This window comes from Physcomitrium patens, chromosome 9, assembly GCF_059467195.1.
Source record: "Physcomitrium patens ecotype Gransden chromosome 9, ASM5946719v1, whole genome shotgun sequence".
NCBI classification, from domain to species: domain Eukaryota; kingdom Viridiplantae; phylum Streptophyta; class Bryopsida; order Funariales; family Funariaceae; genus Physcomitrium; species Physcomitrium patens.
In genome coordinates, this window is record NC_143418.1 from 2,370,531 (window position 1) to 2,385,693 (window position 15,163).

Genomic DNA, 15,163 nt, shown 5'->3' on the forward strand with positions numbered 1-15,163 from the left:
TGCTCAAAATGACTAAAGAAACCAACATTTTGTGCATAGATTTCCTGTGAATTCCAACAATATTGAATTTCATTAACTTCTTTTAAATCAAAAACCCAAATTGTCAATTGCACACATTAAAAATGTCATCAACTAAATTTTGGTAAGTTATATGAAAATTGATAATTTATTCACTGCAATTTAACACTTAAATAAGCATAAAGAATTAACTACATGTCTTCTTTGATAAGAATTGTGCAATTGTCCATGATGTATAATTTACAAATGTCACTGCAAATGAGATGTGAGTTTAAACGAATAAGGTTCTTAATGCTTACAGATCTCACATGAATAATAAAGACAAGTTAATACATTCAAATATTCAGAAATTTGATAAGTATATTTTTTTAAATACATGTAAATTTTATTTTTGAACCTTTGTATGACTGGACCATGAAAGGTAAGTTCTCAAAGTTAGAGAAAATTCAAATAATTGTATTATTTTTAAATATAAAATTGAAAAATAAAAATGTATAACTAAGCATATTCCAACAACCATGCTAAGACATACAAATTGATCAACTATCAAACATACTATTGTTGTAAGTTAAGTAATTACTTTAAAATATAAATGAAGCATATTGTTGTTTTTTTCCTTAAATGTATATAGAATTACATAAAAAATTAAAATTATATTTCAATTTTGTATCTATGTATGTATGTATATATATATATACACAAATAATTTCAAAATCAATGTCACTTTCATGTAGTTCATTAATCAAAGTAATGTGTAAAATTTTGATGCATTGTATGCAACTTACCTTTCAAATATTGTAAAAATATATGTGTTGTAAGCAAAGCATCACATATAAAGTTAACAATGTTTTTTTTTCTAAAAAAAAAAAAAAAAAAAAAAAAAAAAAACTCAAATTTATACAATTAAGATTTATTGATTATTCAAAAAAAAAAAAAAAAAAAAAAAAAATCAATCAATCCAATCCAATCCAACATCATATGAAAAATCACATTGTTTGAAATCACCTTTTCATTTCGTCAACATTGAAATGTTATATATTAATATCAGAACCGCATGTTTAAATTGAATGAAGTTATATAATATTCATCAGAATGACCACTTTAAACTCAATAGAAAGACAAAACTAGCTAATATTTTAAACTGACAGAGTATTGTTTTATTAAAAGCAGATTACATTCTTACTAAATGTACATCAAGTTTCCTTTCTGTTTTTTCTATAATTAAAAAGGCTATGTATGTATGTATAAACAGGTCATGAATAAAAGTTTAGAATTTAGTTATTATTATAATCAGTACTCCTTTAAAGTAAATAACTGCAATCTACAACATTTTGAGTTATATGAGGTTGATTTTGAAAACATAAAAATGATGAATATCGTATAACTACTTCATTTAGTGCAAATAATAATGATAATAATAATAATAATAAATTTATTATTTTTATATCTGATCAAAATAAGTACTCTGAACAATTACCTTCTAATCTCAAACCTATAATAGAAATCAACAAACTATCTGTAAATAAGTTCTATAATTTTCTTCATATGTTAAAATTATAGTTGACTTATATTACTGATATAATTTCTTTTAAGATGGTATCTTTTTATAATTATACCTTTTTTAATTAGGAAAATTAATAGGTTTTTTTTCCGAATATAAAATTTAGAGTTATTGTTATAATTAATGTAAAATATGAAGGTTTTATTGCAATTATTGGTAATTCTACCATTAAATTTTAGTAATTTTCATACGTCACTACTTTGATATATACATATACTTTAAACATGTTTAATATAGTTCTTAAGTAAAATATGTACTTTATTGATTGTCATCTAATAATTTACAGAATTTTACTAACACTATTAAAAATATGATTTTGCTTGAGTTCAACATCTTAAACCAACACTGCTTTATCTTAGAATATACTTTTACATGAGAAAATAAATATTCCATCAATTATTAGTTGTTAAAATTCTACAATATAACTTAACGTCATCCAAGCTAATACAGTCTAATACAACCACAAAACAATTACTGAAATATTAAAAAGGTGCTGTTGTTGTAAGGAACGTACAAATCTTGCAACGACACAACCAATAAAATTTGTTAAATATATACAACAACAATGATTTTTTTAGATATTTGACATTTTAAAAAAGATACAGTTATTTTTAATAGTTTTTAATATATATATATATATATATATATTCACAAAAGGGTAGGGGAAAAAAAATTAAAAAAAAAATAAAATCCTTTAGCAGAAGCAATGAATATAAATACCAATTTTTATTTTTAAATTTAGGCCAGTATTGGTAAGATATTGTCTTTCTTTTTTCTTCATTTTACTTTTATAACTTTTAAAGTTTAAATTTTAGAAAGACAACTTACTTTTATTTTCAAATCTTTCAAATCTTTTGAATTTTATGCTTTATAAGTTGTGATTCCTGAAGATGCAAATTTATGTATTATATTATATTTTTAAATATATAGTCTAGATTAAAGTATTAAAATACAAAAAAAAAAAAAAAAAAAAAAAAGCTAAACTAAACTAAAATCAAAATAAAACACCAATTTCTAATAGTTAATGGATAATTATTGATTTTTATTATTTAATAAAAATAAGTACTTATATGTAATTGGGCAAGATAAGTTGACATGGCTATTAAGAGGGAGGCAAGCAACCTAGATTGAAGAACCTTAGCAAAGCTAATTCCCATCATGATTTCCATCTGCCACTTCTGATGATTGATAGACTCTAATAATTATTACATTTATTTTTTTATTTTTTTTGTTTTTGCTACACATGATGCTGTTTAAGAAGGAAAAAAATATAAGAATAAATGATTCTACATAAAGCAAATTATATTTGCATTGAATACATTTGGAATAATAATTCTAATCATGTTACCCTGAATAAATTTAACAATCTGCATAAGATGTTATAAAATGGTCAAGTCAAACATAATACTTTATTTTTGTGTGAATTGTAAATATAAAAAAAATCAACGCAAATTATTAGAACAATTCAATCAAATTCATCGTTCAAGCACTTTTTCGAAACCATTTTTAAATTTGCATTGTAGGGTTTCAAATTTTCAATCCAAATGTGGAACACCGAAATCATTTCTCATTGTACATCTCAGCTTTACTGACTCTTCTTTCTTGATATTTTAGTTTTATTTTATTATTATTATTTAGGTCTTTACTTTACCTTTACAGCTTTTGGTGCTTTTATAACCAATTTCCTCTGCAACAAATGACTTTTTATGATTTAAAAGCCGGACGAAAAACATCCTGGAAAGCTGAATTTTGCACAAGCACTACAGCTAATCAAAACAGTCAAACTCTGTTGAATAAAATAAAGACTAATCCGTAAGCTCACTACAACAATTCCTTTGCGGCATCGAACAGGTCGAGAGGAAGCATGTTTTTATCACCCTCCCATTCAAGCCAAAACCCCAAACCTTGAACCGCTTCGAACATGAAATTTCAGCCATCAGTTACTAAAGAAATTACCTCAGATGCCATGTTTCCAATCTCGAGCAGTGCATCCATCCGCCGTTGCTAACACCAGAGGTGCATCAGTTCAAGAACCAGAATAAATGCAAGAATAAACACAAGGAACACTGTAAAACAATGCAACACTGAAATCAGAAAAACAGCACATCATCGAGTTTCTGCGGGGAGAACAGAAACAGCACCAGTTTAAAGGAATCAATTACAATTATACTGCTTCCGTTCCAGCAGCGAACGGTCAGTATTCTGCAGATAATGTTGCGAAATTCAACAGCAGCAGACTGATGGTGGAAAGAAATAAACTACCGCTACGGGCCAGTTAGGGTTAGAAAGTAGGGGCCCCGGGAGGACATGGTTAGCAGTGCCTAGGAAAGGACTGCTCGGAGATTTGCTGCGCTGCCAGGATTTCCAATGGCGAAGCGAGATCACAGCTACAACTGACAGGTGCGCTCACACCGAATTAAACTCGACACGTCCTTCAATCAGCATGGATGTCATCACAAACACTCCTCACTCTTCCTGTAGCCGACACACAAATGTAGTCGCACCATGATCCTCCTGGACCACTACCGTTTCCACTACGTGTAGTGTGTAACCCCAAAATTGACAAAGGAAAATCCAAGTTAATTTTCGCGTAAGTTAGGCCCTGTGAGGGGCATTCCAGAAAGTGGCGTATGCCGGAAAGTGTACTATGTGCACGGTATTCTTTAGTAAAAGGCGAAGGAATAATTCGATCTGAGCACGGCGTTAGGCTGCAAGCTATCACCGAAGGGAGCCTGCTGCTATATTCCCCTCGGCGGAAGCAATGACATGTTGCATATTTGATTCATATTGATTTGACATTCAATGCTTACGTTGGGTGTAACACATTTTTCTCTTGTTGTGTTGCAATTGGATTAAATAAATAAATCGTGTTTCATTTTTGTCTAGTACATGAAGACAAGAAACAAAAACATGTGAAGCAAAAGAGAAAAATAGAAAATTAAAATCAAAAACCCATTAGAAAAGACCTAATTTTATTTTTGTTTAATTTTTTTAAAATTATGTAATTACACTCATGTGTGTGTGTGAGTGAAGGGTTCATTTTCAGCACAAATAATGATAGTATACGAATAAATTAGTATAACCACATTAATCTTTCTTCCAAAATATCAATACAAGCATCTAATATTTCCTCATTTTGCTGCAAGAATGTCTCTTATTTTTGTTGCATTGCTGGATCCATTTTTTTTTTCTTACTAAAATAAAAATATACAAATGATGTGCTAGGCAACTGTTTTATTTTGTTTTTAAATTTTTTTTGTAAGAGTGTTGTTTAGTTTCTTGAGACAACCATGATTTTGTGGTTTGCAAAGAATTTGTTTCAGATAGTTAACAAGCAACTAAGGAATCATAATATCTAAAACATCAATACAAATGAAAATCTTAATAATTCTCATGTATAATATTTTTAATCAATTTCTATGTGTGTAGTTTACAATAATAAAAAAATATTGTAATAAATATAAAAACATATTTAAAATAAATTAAGGTATAAAGTTTTAAAAGGTAAGAAAAAGAAAAGAAAATAAAATAAAATAAAATAAACTTTTCAATTAAATTACTATAAGTTCATTTAGTTATTATAAAATAAGCATCACAACACAATAATAGTTGTTTGATTACTTGTTTTTTTCTTTGATTTTTTTCTTCTTAAAGCTATATTACTTGATAAAATACATGTTATTATTAACCTTCAAATAAATGTCATTTTTGATGTATTTTTATGTTTTCATTGTCTTTTCATAAGTGATCTTTTTAATTATGAAACCTTAAATTATAAAACCATCACTTGTAAGAAGCAATTTTTTTAACTCTAAATTATCAAGATGTATGAACTACAAACTAACTGTAAATATATGTCTGCAAAGTCATTAACACTACTTAGAAACAATTTATGTGTATCATTTTTCATTTTTCATTTTATTTTGTATTATTTATTATTCAATTCAATGAAGATTGGAAGATAAATAAATAAATATATAGATAGATAGAAATAATTATTCTTATATTACAATGCATGGTACATTTGTGTTCATTTAAGTTAAATCATATTATAAAAGATTAGCAAAAACTTGTGATATTGGACATGAAAGAGTTGTAAAAGCTTTTGGGAGTGGTCTGTTCAAACTAATGGCCTCCAAAAACCTTGCATTTTACAAGTTCTTATGTTCCCAAGTTCTCACCTTCCCTGCATTCCTTGCGTTCCCTTCTTCACAACCAATGAAAAGGTTTTTTTGTCTTATATCCAAGTTGTTTTATATAATAGATGTGATATTATTTATTATTAAAATAATATATTCCTTTCTAAGAAAATATCATGGTCTCCTACGATAATAATATCTATACACACACATATAATTTAAAACATATATTATTTTTTTTATTAAAATTTGTTTATATATAAAAAATTAAAAAAAAAACCATCGTTAAACAATTTTACTTATAAATATAGGTATATATCTTCAAAACCAACAATATCAACAATTAGAAGCTTCTATAATGTTCACTTCTTTAGGGAAACAAATCCCTTCATAATTTCCATTTAAGAAACCTCTATTGTTACTATTATTTTTAATATTTCCTCAAGACCCACTCATTGAAGTTCACTGCAATTCGCCACATTCTATAACTGACACGAGCACACACAGCTCGGATTGATATCCATCTACGGTAAGCTTGGCGGGTATCAAATGAAATAGAATGCACGAGAAACCGGGCAATATATACTTCACTGTTTGTCCATTCTGTGGCGACCAAAAAAGGATCTCTTCTCTTCCGCGTAATAAGATGGTTGTTGTTGCTGTTGAGTTCCGGACGAGCGCCAGATCGCGGCGGCACCGAGGGTTTTGCACGCAACCTTTATTTGATAGATAGATAGATCCCCTATGGCGATGTCGTGTTTTTGCCTGAATCTACGACGCTCTTTTTATGAGTTTAACTGTAGCGTCAATCACAATAGCAGGCATGGCATTGCACCGCCCAGTGCAAAGTTAACTGAGCGAGTAACATCGCTTTTGTAGTTTTCTGTAGTTTTTTTTTTTTTTTTTTTTTTTTTTTTGATGTAGGATGGAGCAAGTGAAGTGCATGTCGTGGAGATAGTTTTTAGGAAAGTAGGGGAAAGAGTAGTAGAGTAATGCGAGGCAGACTTTGATATCTTTTGGACGTGGAACCATGAGGCTGCCACGAGCGCAAGGCCTTTCCCACCCCTTCACTCTTTCGTCTCCGCTTTCTCTCATTCGTCAGTTTCTCATCTCCTCCTTGCGTAGTTAATTGCGATTATGATGTCAAGCACGCATCCGATAAACCAGTTAACTGTCACCTTCACGTTGCTTGCCTTTCCCCACACGCAGCAGTGGAGCATCAATCGCCATTTCTGTGTTGTGTAAGGTATTCGGGGGTGTGATAAGTCTAACGTTTTAAGTGCCAGGATCGATTGACAATTTGTGTTCGTTTCGAGGTGTGGTCGAGGATTTGTAAGCATAGTGGAGAGATCGTGAGTTTGCAAGAGAGGTGAAGTTGTTGGAGTAATTGTAAAGATTCACAGCATGGCTGCGTCGCCGTCCGCCATGCTTGTGCGACCGGACGTGGTTTTTGGAAATTGTAGGAGTGATGGAGTGGTGCATGTGTCGCTACGTGTGTGGCCGTCTGGGTTAGCGTTGCGAGGGAGCAGAGTGCAGATTTGTGTAAGGCGGGAGGCGAAAGGGAGAGTTTCGTGGTCGCACCGGTCTGCTTTGCTCTCGCAGAGGATGACAGTGCAGAGGAGGCCAGTGATGTTTGGACGTACGGTAATCAGGGGTGGCAAGACATCGTTTGTTGTGCATGCGGGGGGTACGGATGATTTGGGAGAAGTGGAGGAAGTAGGTTCGGGGGAAATTTTTGAGGAGAAGTTGAACATGAGTTTGGGGATTGAAGCTGGAAATTCAGCTGTCGAGGATGGTCATGATAATCTGATTATCGAGGAGGTTGAAAACTCGCGGCCGTCCGGATTTAGAGGCAACTCGGCTTCCTCTTTTGGTGCTATTGAATTGGAAACGGATGTGGTGCATCAAAGTACTAGGCAACAACCGGCGATGGTAAAATTTGTGAGGAAACTTGTTCGGGCATTAAGTGGACTTAAAGAGAAAGAGGATGCCCTGCTTGAGTTGCCAAGTTCTGTCAAGCAAAACAAGATTCGGTGGAATCCGCTTGGATTTCTGAACGGCTCCACTCCTTCGGCAACTAAGAAGTTGAGAACTAGAGTTTTTGATGGTCTCCGTAGAGCTGAGGATGACTTCTTCGCGGTACGTAGCATGGGGCATTTTTTCGCTAAGGAATTGGATACACCAACCTGCCTTAAATGCGTTTTGGTCTTGATGTTGTTTTTCTTTTTCGTTTTCTTTTTTTGAGGTGTATAAGGATTCCTAATTAACTAACATATCTTGATTTGTGCATGTTACCAGTTTACAAGCCAGCTCGGCAAGTATACTTTCGTCATGGCTGCAACTGGTGCCATTCTTGCCACAGGTTTTCAGCTGTCTGGTACGTCGAGTTTTGGCTATCACATGTTAGTTTAGCGGATTTTATGAGTGTCATAACATGTGGCTATTGCTGGGTAAAGACAATCAAAATGACCTCAGCCAGATGTATCTCGATGTACTATCTTCATCATGGTCATTGTTATGTCGAGGATGCTCATACTGTCACGTGAGGTTTATACATTTATTGGCACTATTCAATGTTTGTTTTTTTGAAGGTTTTCTCTAATCACATAAGAAATGTGATTAAAAAGACTAAAAATCCTGATAATTAGAAATGGATGTTATCGTTGCTCATGATATATTTACCAAGCGTACCCTCATTTTCAGGAGGAGAACCTCATCAGGAAGGAGTACTTTGGTTTAGTTGGCTTGCTGGAATAGTTCTTGGTTCAATGATCGGAGCAGGGCAAGTTTTGGAGGGTCATGCTAGACGAGGTCGGCGCAATGTAGTTATCACAGGAAGGTATGTGACAGTTTTGTCTTCAGAGGGAGACCCATAATTTTAAAGGACTAGAGCTAAGATAAAGGGGGTGATGTCTTGAGGTGTTTATTGAAAGCGCATATGCCTTGAAATTTCTGCTGCACTTGTTTTCTAAATACCGTACAGTTTTATCTACAGTAGTTTTGTCCACGCTACTGGCGGCTGTCTTTAACGTGTTAGTTTTTAAGGTTGATGTGGCTGAAGTAGAGCCATTACGTTGTCGATTATGGTTCATTGGATTAGTTTTCGCAAAGTACTTTTAGAATATAATTTTCAAAATAATCCTCACGAATTAATCTCAAGGGGGTTAGTCATTAGGTCCACTTTTTTTTACGTTTGTTCTGCCCATGCGCGCCTGGCATTGTTGCTATCGAAGCACGATGGTTAAAGGATGACGTTTTTCCGATAACCCTTCAAGCTGAAAGATATGCATGCGCTCGCCGCTCCTAAATTTAGTAATATTCAAGGATGGAATATAAGATCTAGTGTTTCGAAGATTACGTTTCTTCTTACCATGGTTTTCTCCCTTCTTTGTGCAGCACTCGAGGTCTTGGTAAGGCTCTTGCTCGCGAATTTCTGCGAGCTGGTGATAACGTCTTCATTACGTCTCGAAGGTGATAGTCTGATTTTCTTGTTTTTGATTTTGTATCTTATTAGTCATTTATGACTTTCGGGCGACTTTTTATAGCGCTTCTGGAGAGCTTAGTATGCAGGCTTACAATGGGGCTACATAGCTCCCCAGATGCAATAGAGCCGATCCCTTGGCAAACTGATCAATTAACAGCGTATTTTTCTATGTATTCTGTTGATGATGGTGGAGAACAGCCCCGAAGGTGTGGATAGCACAGTGTTGGAACTTCAGCGAGAGGTTGATGAGATGTATCGCAATTTCCTTTTGGAAGAGGATTCGCAAGTGGATGCAGCAAACACAAGGATTAGGAAGAATTGGCCGAATGTCGTAGGAATGCCTTGTGATGTTTCCAAGAGTGAGGATGTGCGAGCGCTATCAGAAAGGGTTGTGCAAGAGTTTGGGAACATTGATATCTGGGTAGGTACTTAACATGAAGCAATTTTTTCATTCAATTGAAATTGATTTCATTCTTTGCAATTTTTTTTTGTATAGATAGTGAAGTTGAGATGTGGATATGTAATGGGAGTGCGAAACAAATGGCTCTACGTACCTATACGCATTATAATCTTTCAGTTTTGTGATTACAGATTAACAATGCTGGAATGAATAAGGGTTTCAGACCTCTAGTCGAATTTTCGGATGAAGAAATCACACAGGTTTTGATTTCATCCGTGCCCTTCAATTTTACACATATTGCGTACTACGTTCATCTTGAAATGAATTTAAGCAGTTCTTGCAAGAACTTTTAACTTCTTATGAGGGCAGGGAAGGCACTCTGCTCAAATACATCTATTATCTACTTGGAAAAACTCACTCAGAAGTTGTTTATCAGATTGTGTCTACAAACTTGACGGGCTCTTTGATATGCACTCGTGAAGCTATTCGTGTTATGAAGAAACAACCCAAAGGAGGACACATTTTTAATATGGATGGAGCTGGTTCTGGAGGCACAAGCACTCCATTGACAGCAGCGTAATTAATTGACCTTCATCTGTTGCAAATATTGGCAGTTGTCGATGTTCTTTAATTTCTGCATGATTATGTGGTATGGTAAAGCATCACACTATTTTCCATGTTATTTGAACTGTTTATTTCTACATATCTAACTTGAATGTCCTTTAAATATCAGGTATGGAGCAACAAAATGTGGATTACGGCAACTTTCAGCTTCCCTATTGCAAGAATGCAAGGGTACTCGAGTGGGGATTCACACTGCTTCTCCGGGCATGGTTCTCACCGAGCTGCTCCTGAGGTACATTATCCTTTGTATTCTTTGCGGGGCTAATTTGATGGAAATGATTCTCTGACGATGGAAATGAATTATTTTTGATGCACTTTGTGATCTGAGCTGTTGTTTTTTGGCCTTTAGTATTTTGAACGAAGAGATATTGATTGTTGTGCAGCGGCGCCTCCCTTCAAAACAAGCAAGTATTCAATATAATTTGTGAGCAGCCCGAGACCGTAGCCCAAGCGTTGGTGCCAGGCTTGAGGACTGTGAAAGGCACTGGCAAAGCCGTTAATTATTTAACCCCTCCACGAATAATCCTGGCCATCCTCAATGCTTGGTTCAGACGGGGTCGTTGGTTTGATAAAGAGGTGCGTACATCTTTGAACTTCGTAGATTCGCTTTAACCCTATTTATCTTAAAATATACACTCTACTTTTAAAATTTGAAGGTCTCCGAAGGTAAAAATACACACCACTCTTCATATGAAAGCGTCAAGTTGAATAATGTGTCTAATCCCTGACTCACATGCCGACTGTAACAGGGAAGAGCAGTGTATGCGGCAGAAGCAGAGCGGTTGCGCCTCTGGGCAGAAGGGCGAGAAAAGTCTCCAGTGACAGCAGCAATGGAGATGATTCCCAGTGGAGCATGGGTTTCTCTCTTTTCATCATCTGTGATCACCGCATATGTGATACTATCAAATGTATCTGGTAGTGGCAGTTCTGGCACATAATGTGCCAAGCCAGATTATTACATATACATACACATACGACTGGATTCTGCTTCTCATAAAGATCAATCGAAGCGGTTATTCATTCACAATTCGTTTCTACCAAATTTGCTGAATCAACTGAAAACAGTGGAGTTAGAACTGAAAATGATTAAACATTGATTTATTGGTGGCACGGAACATGCCCAAAAATCTACATTAACTTGGTGTAAGCACTATTCTAGCATAATCTGGATGTTACGCTATCCAGAAAATACTTTGTAGCTTAATTGTTTTGATTAGGGTAAGATACGCGCTTCGATATATGCCTTGGGACTCGTGATTAAATGTGTTGTTCCAAGTTTGTAAGCTTACCTTTGTTTAGATGTGCGGAGGATATTCTACTATCCTGCAACATCTTAAGCTAAGCTTGTATGTAATGTACATAAAATCTATCTTTTTTCCTCACTGGTTCAGAGTTCCTTGACGTGTTGCGCAGTGTTTTTGTGTTTCCTGGTGTTTGCGTGGGGATCCAAACACTTGCTCACACAAATTGACTTTACAAAGTTAATTTGAATCGAAAACAAATGATTTGTTTATGAACCATGAAGGCATTTGTTCACGGAATCATACTGGCTCAAAAATATAGAAAACCAACGCTAAGACACATCAGAGTCAGATTAAGACACAGGTCTTCCTCGCCTCACTCCTGTACCGATCTGGAACATATTGAAATCAGGCAATCTTCGCAGTGGTACGTGTTGAGAATCAGGAAACTAATTAAAACCAACGGTTCACTCCACCATAATCATCGCATGTGTCACGTATGTCACCTAATCGTCATGGCCACAGCAGGCTTCACGACTTTCCTGTATTCGCATCCATTCCACAAAATGAGCAAAGAAGTCTGCTGGTTCTAATCCCTGGCCAACGCCTTCAGCCGTTCGAAGGCCTGCTGCTTGATCCAGGATCGATCAAAAGGTGCATAAGCTAGGATAGTTGGATTGAACCTACATCAACACAAAAAGCATAAGCCGATCAACTTCCGAAATGAGAACAGACATTTTTCACCTACACATGTAACACGTTTTAGAGCTGCTGGCAGTGGTAAACATGAACTTGTTCTAAGTTCCGGTTCGGGCACGATGATTCAGAAAACACCAAAGACAGTTCGATGCACCGGTTTTCTTGAAAGTCTTGCATGACAAGAAAGATTGAATTGAATCCTTGTAATTCATGCATCACGCCTCAGCAAGTGCAGGGAGGAGAAGACAGCGCAGCTTACACGAGAGCACTCATGTCAGTGAGAGCATCAATATATTTGTACAAGTCCGAGATATCATATGTGATGTTCCGTAGGTTGGGATTTGCATCTTTCAATCTCTTCTCAAACAATCCACAAATACCTGCTCAACAAAAAGATACAGTGAATATTGCAAAAGAAACAAAGAACAAAAAAAATTTCTAAGCGACGCCAATCCTTGTAGAATTCCGTTCAAAGCTATGTGTAATACCAATTTGCTTGCAATCTAGGCATACACTGAACTGACAAACAAAGATCAGATCTGCCTCGACAGATCTTGCAGGAGGAAAGAACAGTGGGAGAGAAATTAAGTACCATCCATAGCATCTGGGACAGACTGGTAATCTATGAAGGTGCGTGTGGCCCGATTTTGAGTAGGCTGCAATAAGATAATCGTGTGCCTCTGCGTCTGCAAATTCATGATAAATCAACAAAATGAACGACCAATTCAAGCCACCGATTAACTTTCGCTAGGGAATGATAGTCAATCCCCGATTCAATACACACATCCCGGATGCAGCACAGAGACCTAATATTCCATTCCCGGTAGCTTCCCCGCCTCCCCTCCATTCTTTACTCCGACACTCTCCGCGGCCTCATCAAAAATCTCCTCACACACCAAAAATATCTTCGCAAACGAGCCAAACTTAAAAGAGAGACAGCTAGAAACCAAAGTGTACACAATTCAAGCCTCCAATCCCCAGAGCAAGCAGACTGCCCGTCTACCAAAAATTAACACCATGAGCAAGCTCCCTCACAGAAGAAACCGATTGCACGTACCATGATGGAAGCACTAGAAATACGGATTCACAATTGAGTGAGAGAAGTTGAGTGCGAAGTGGTGCCGATGGAGAAGAACGAAAGTGCGGAGACAATGTGGAGATGCAAATGAATTTGGAACAGACAAGACAAGACAAGATTGGAATGAGAGCGAGCGAAGAAGAAGACTCTACTGGTGGAGTGGTGACAAGCAAGCAGAGTCGGACCTCTCTCACTTGCTAATTTCGCTTGTACCTGCATGTGTGTGTATATTCGGAAATAAAAATTGAAAACTTGAGTAAAATAATAAATAAAAATAAAAACGAAATAAAAGAAAAACCGCTTTTGGAACTTTTGATCTAAGATATATAAATAAATAAAATATAAAGTATGTGTAGTATGCCAAAACATGTGACATAGATAGACGGATAGATAAATATAAAAATAGACATGTTTTGGTTTCAAGTATTTTTTTCTAAATTTTAAAGTTGTTATGTTATTAATTTTAAAGTTTTTTATTTTATTAAAAAATTTATTAAAAACTAAAGCAAAATATATTATTCATCAATGATAAATTAAAAATAAGATCTATTATATATATATATATATATATATATATATATGCATAGACACATACATAAAATCATAAACACATTAAATAAAAGCCAATTTACAAGTACATTCATATAAAATGATTAATAAAATAAGTTATATAATAATTATAATAATTACATAAAATATATAAATTGTTATTAGTATTCAAAAGATAATAATATATATCTAAATATGCATACAAAGCATACTAAATAAATCTCAATTAAATATAGTTCTTATAAAAATATTTATATTTATTTTTGAGATATCTACAATATTTTGCACACAAAAAAAAAATGACAGTTATGTTTCAAAATTTTATTATTTCAATAAATAAATAGATAAATAAATAAACACAAAGATAAAATTTATAGCTTGTGTTTATATAAATATTAAAAGTTAGAGGTCGTTTTTCTTAAGGATTAAAAAAAGAAAAAAAAAAGAAAAAACCAAAAATAACAGTGTCTAATCAAAATCAAGTAGTATAAGTATGTTGGAGCTATTAAATATATATATATATATATATATATAATTTCTTCATGATAAGTTGGAACAAAAAAATAATTGTGTTTTAATCATTTATAATATATATAGATAATAATGATAATATTGTATAGATAATTATATTATAATAATAACAATGTCTATTGATGTATTTTAATTACAATATTTTTTATTTTTAGTTATTTATCATACAAATAATCTTATTGTTCTTTAAACATATCATTAGTGGTTTTTACTAGTATAGGTAAGAGAATTGCAAGAGTTTAGATTTAAATAAATATATATATATATATATATATATATATGTGTGTGTGTGTGTGTGTGTGTGTATATTATGAAAAAATATAAAAGAATCTAAATTAATTTAATAATCTTTTGTAGATTAAATAGTGTCTTTTAAAATTCTTTTGACAAACCACTATAATAATGTTTAAAAATTAAGAGCCTATTTAGCTTCTTAAGATCATAATAATTTGTAGAAAAATTATGTTTAGATAGATCTTCTTTAAAGACTAATTGGCATTGAATAATTCCATTAAAAATAAAAAAAAATCAAAATCAAAACACTATTGTTACACTAAAGAAAACACAATTTAATTAATTAAGACCACAATACTCACTTGATAAATAAATTGTGGGGTGGTAATACCATCAAATTTTTTATTATTATTATTATTTTTTTTATCTATATACTAAAATACCAGCATGTAAAGACCTATATATTTGTATATGTATAGAGTAACATGCTTCAAATAAGATGACAATGGATGTTAACAATTGGAATATTAAGTTATATTTTGGGTAGTAGCAATTTTAGAGCAAAACTTAGCTAAGCATTTATTTTGAGCATAAAAAAGTGTATT

General features: G+C 33.5%; 2 protein-coding genes and 1 non-coding gene across 3 annotated transcripts; 1 reads left to right on the top strand and 2 right to left on the bottom strand.

Annotated features, from left to right (window-relative positions):
- Positions 1-4,176: 4,176 nt before the first annotated feature.
- On the bottom strand, positions 4,177-4,289 carry LOC112287165 (U5 spliceosomal RNA). Its single transcript, XR_002971206.1, has one exon. It is a non-coding gene; the product is annotated as a U5 spliceosomal RNA (small nuclear RNA).
- Positions 4,290-6,742: 2,453 nt separating this feature from the next.
- Positions 6,743-11,608, top strand: LOC112286881 (putative chlorophyll(ide) b reductase NYC1, chloroplastic). Its single transcript, XM_024529237.3, has 10 exons — positions 6,743-7,857; positions 8,017-8,095; positions 8,422-8,557; positions 9,115-9,189; positions 9,401-9,623; positions 9,794-9,862; positions 10,039-10,178; positions 10,336-10,458; positions 10,610-10,802; positions 10,976-11,608. Exons 1-10 carry the CDS (start codon positions 7,123-7,125, stop codon positions 11,162-11,164), a joined length of 1,962 nt encoding a protein of 653 aa, XP_024385005.1. The 5' UTR covers positions 6,743-7,122; the 3' UTR covers positions 11,165-11,608.
- Positions 11,609-11,680: 72 nt separating this feature from the next.
- LOC112286882 (enhancer of rudimentary homolog) lies at positions 11,681-13,430 on the bottom strand. The gene is made up of 4 exons (XM_024529238.3): positions 13,224-13,430; positions 12,759-12,852; positions 12,426-12,546; positions 11,681-12,150 (listed from the first exon to the last, which is right to left on the bottom strand). The coding sequence occupies exons 1-4, from the start codon at positions 13,224-13,226 to the stop codon at positions 12,057-12,059; spliced, it is 312 nt and encodes a 103-aa protein (XP_024385006.1). The 5' UTR covers positions 13,227-13,430; the 3' UTR covers positions 11,681-12,056.
- Positions 13,431-15,163: the final 1,733 nt, after the last annotated feature.

Coding starts and splice junctions, on each gene's coding strand:
- LOC112286881 (XM_024529237.3), top strand. CDS start 7,123: ATGGCTGCGTCGCCGTCCGCCATGCTTGTGCGACCGGACGTGGTTTTT. Junction 8,096..8,421: donor CACAGGTTTTCAGCTGTCTG/GTACGTCGAGTT, acceptor CCTCATTTTCAG/GAGGAGAACCTCATCAGGAA. Junction 10,803..10,975: donor GTCGTTGGTTTGATAAAGAG/GTGCGTACATCT, acceptor CGACTGTAACAG/GGAAGAGCAGTGTATGCGGC.
- LOC112286882 (XM_024529238.3), bottom strand. Junction 12,547..12,758: donor TGTCCCAGATGCTATGGATG/GTACTTAATTTC, acceptor TTTGTTGAGCAG/GTATTTGTGGATTGTTTGAG. Junction 12,151..12,425: donor ACTGACATGAGTGCTCTCGT/GTAAGCTGCGCT, acceptor GTGTTGATGTAG/GTTCAATCCAACTATCCTAG.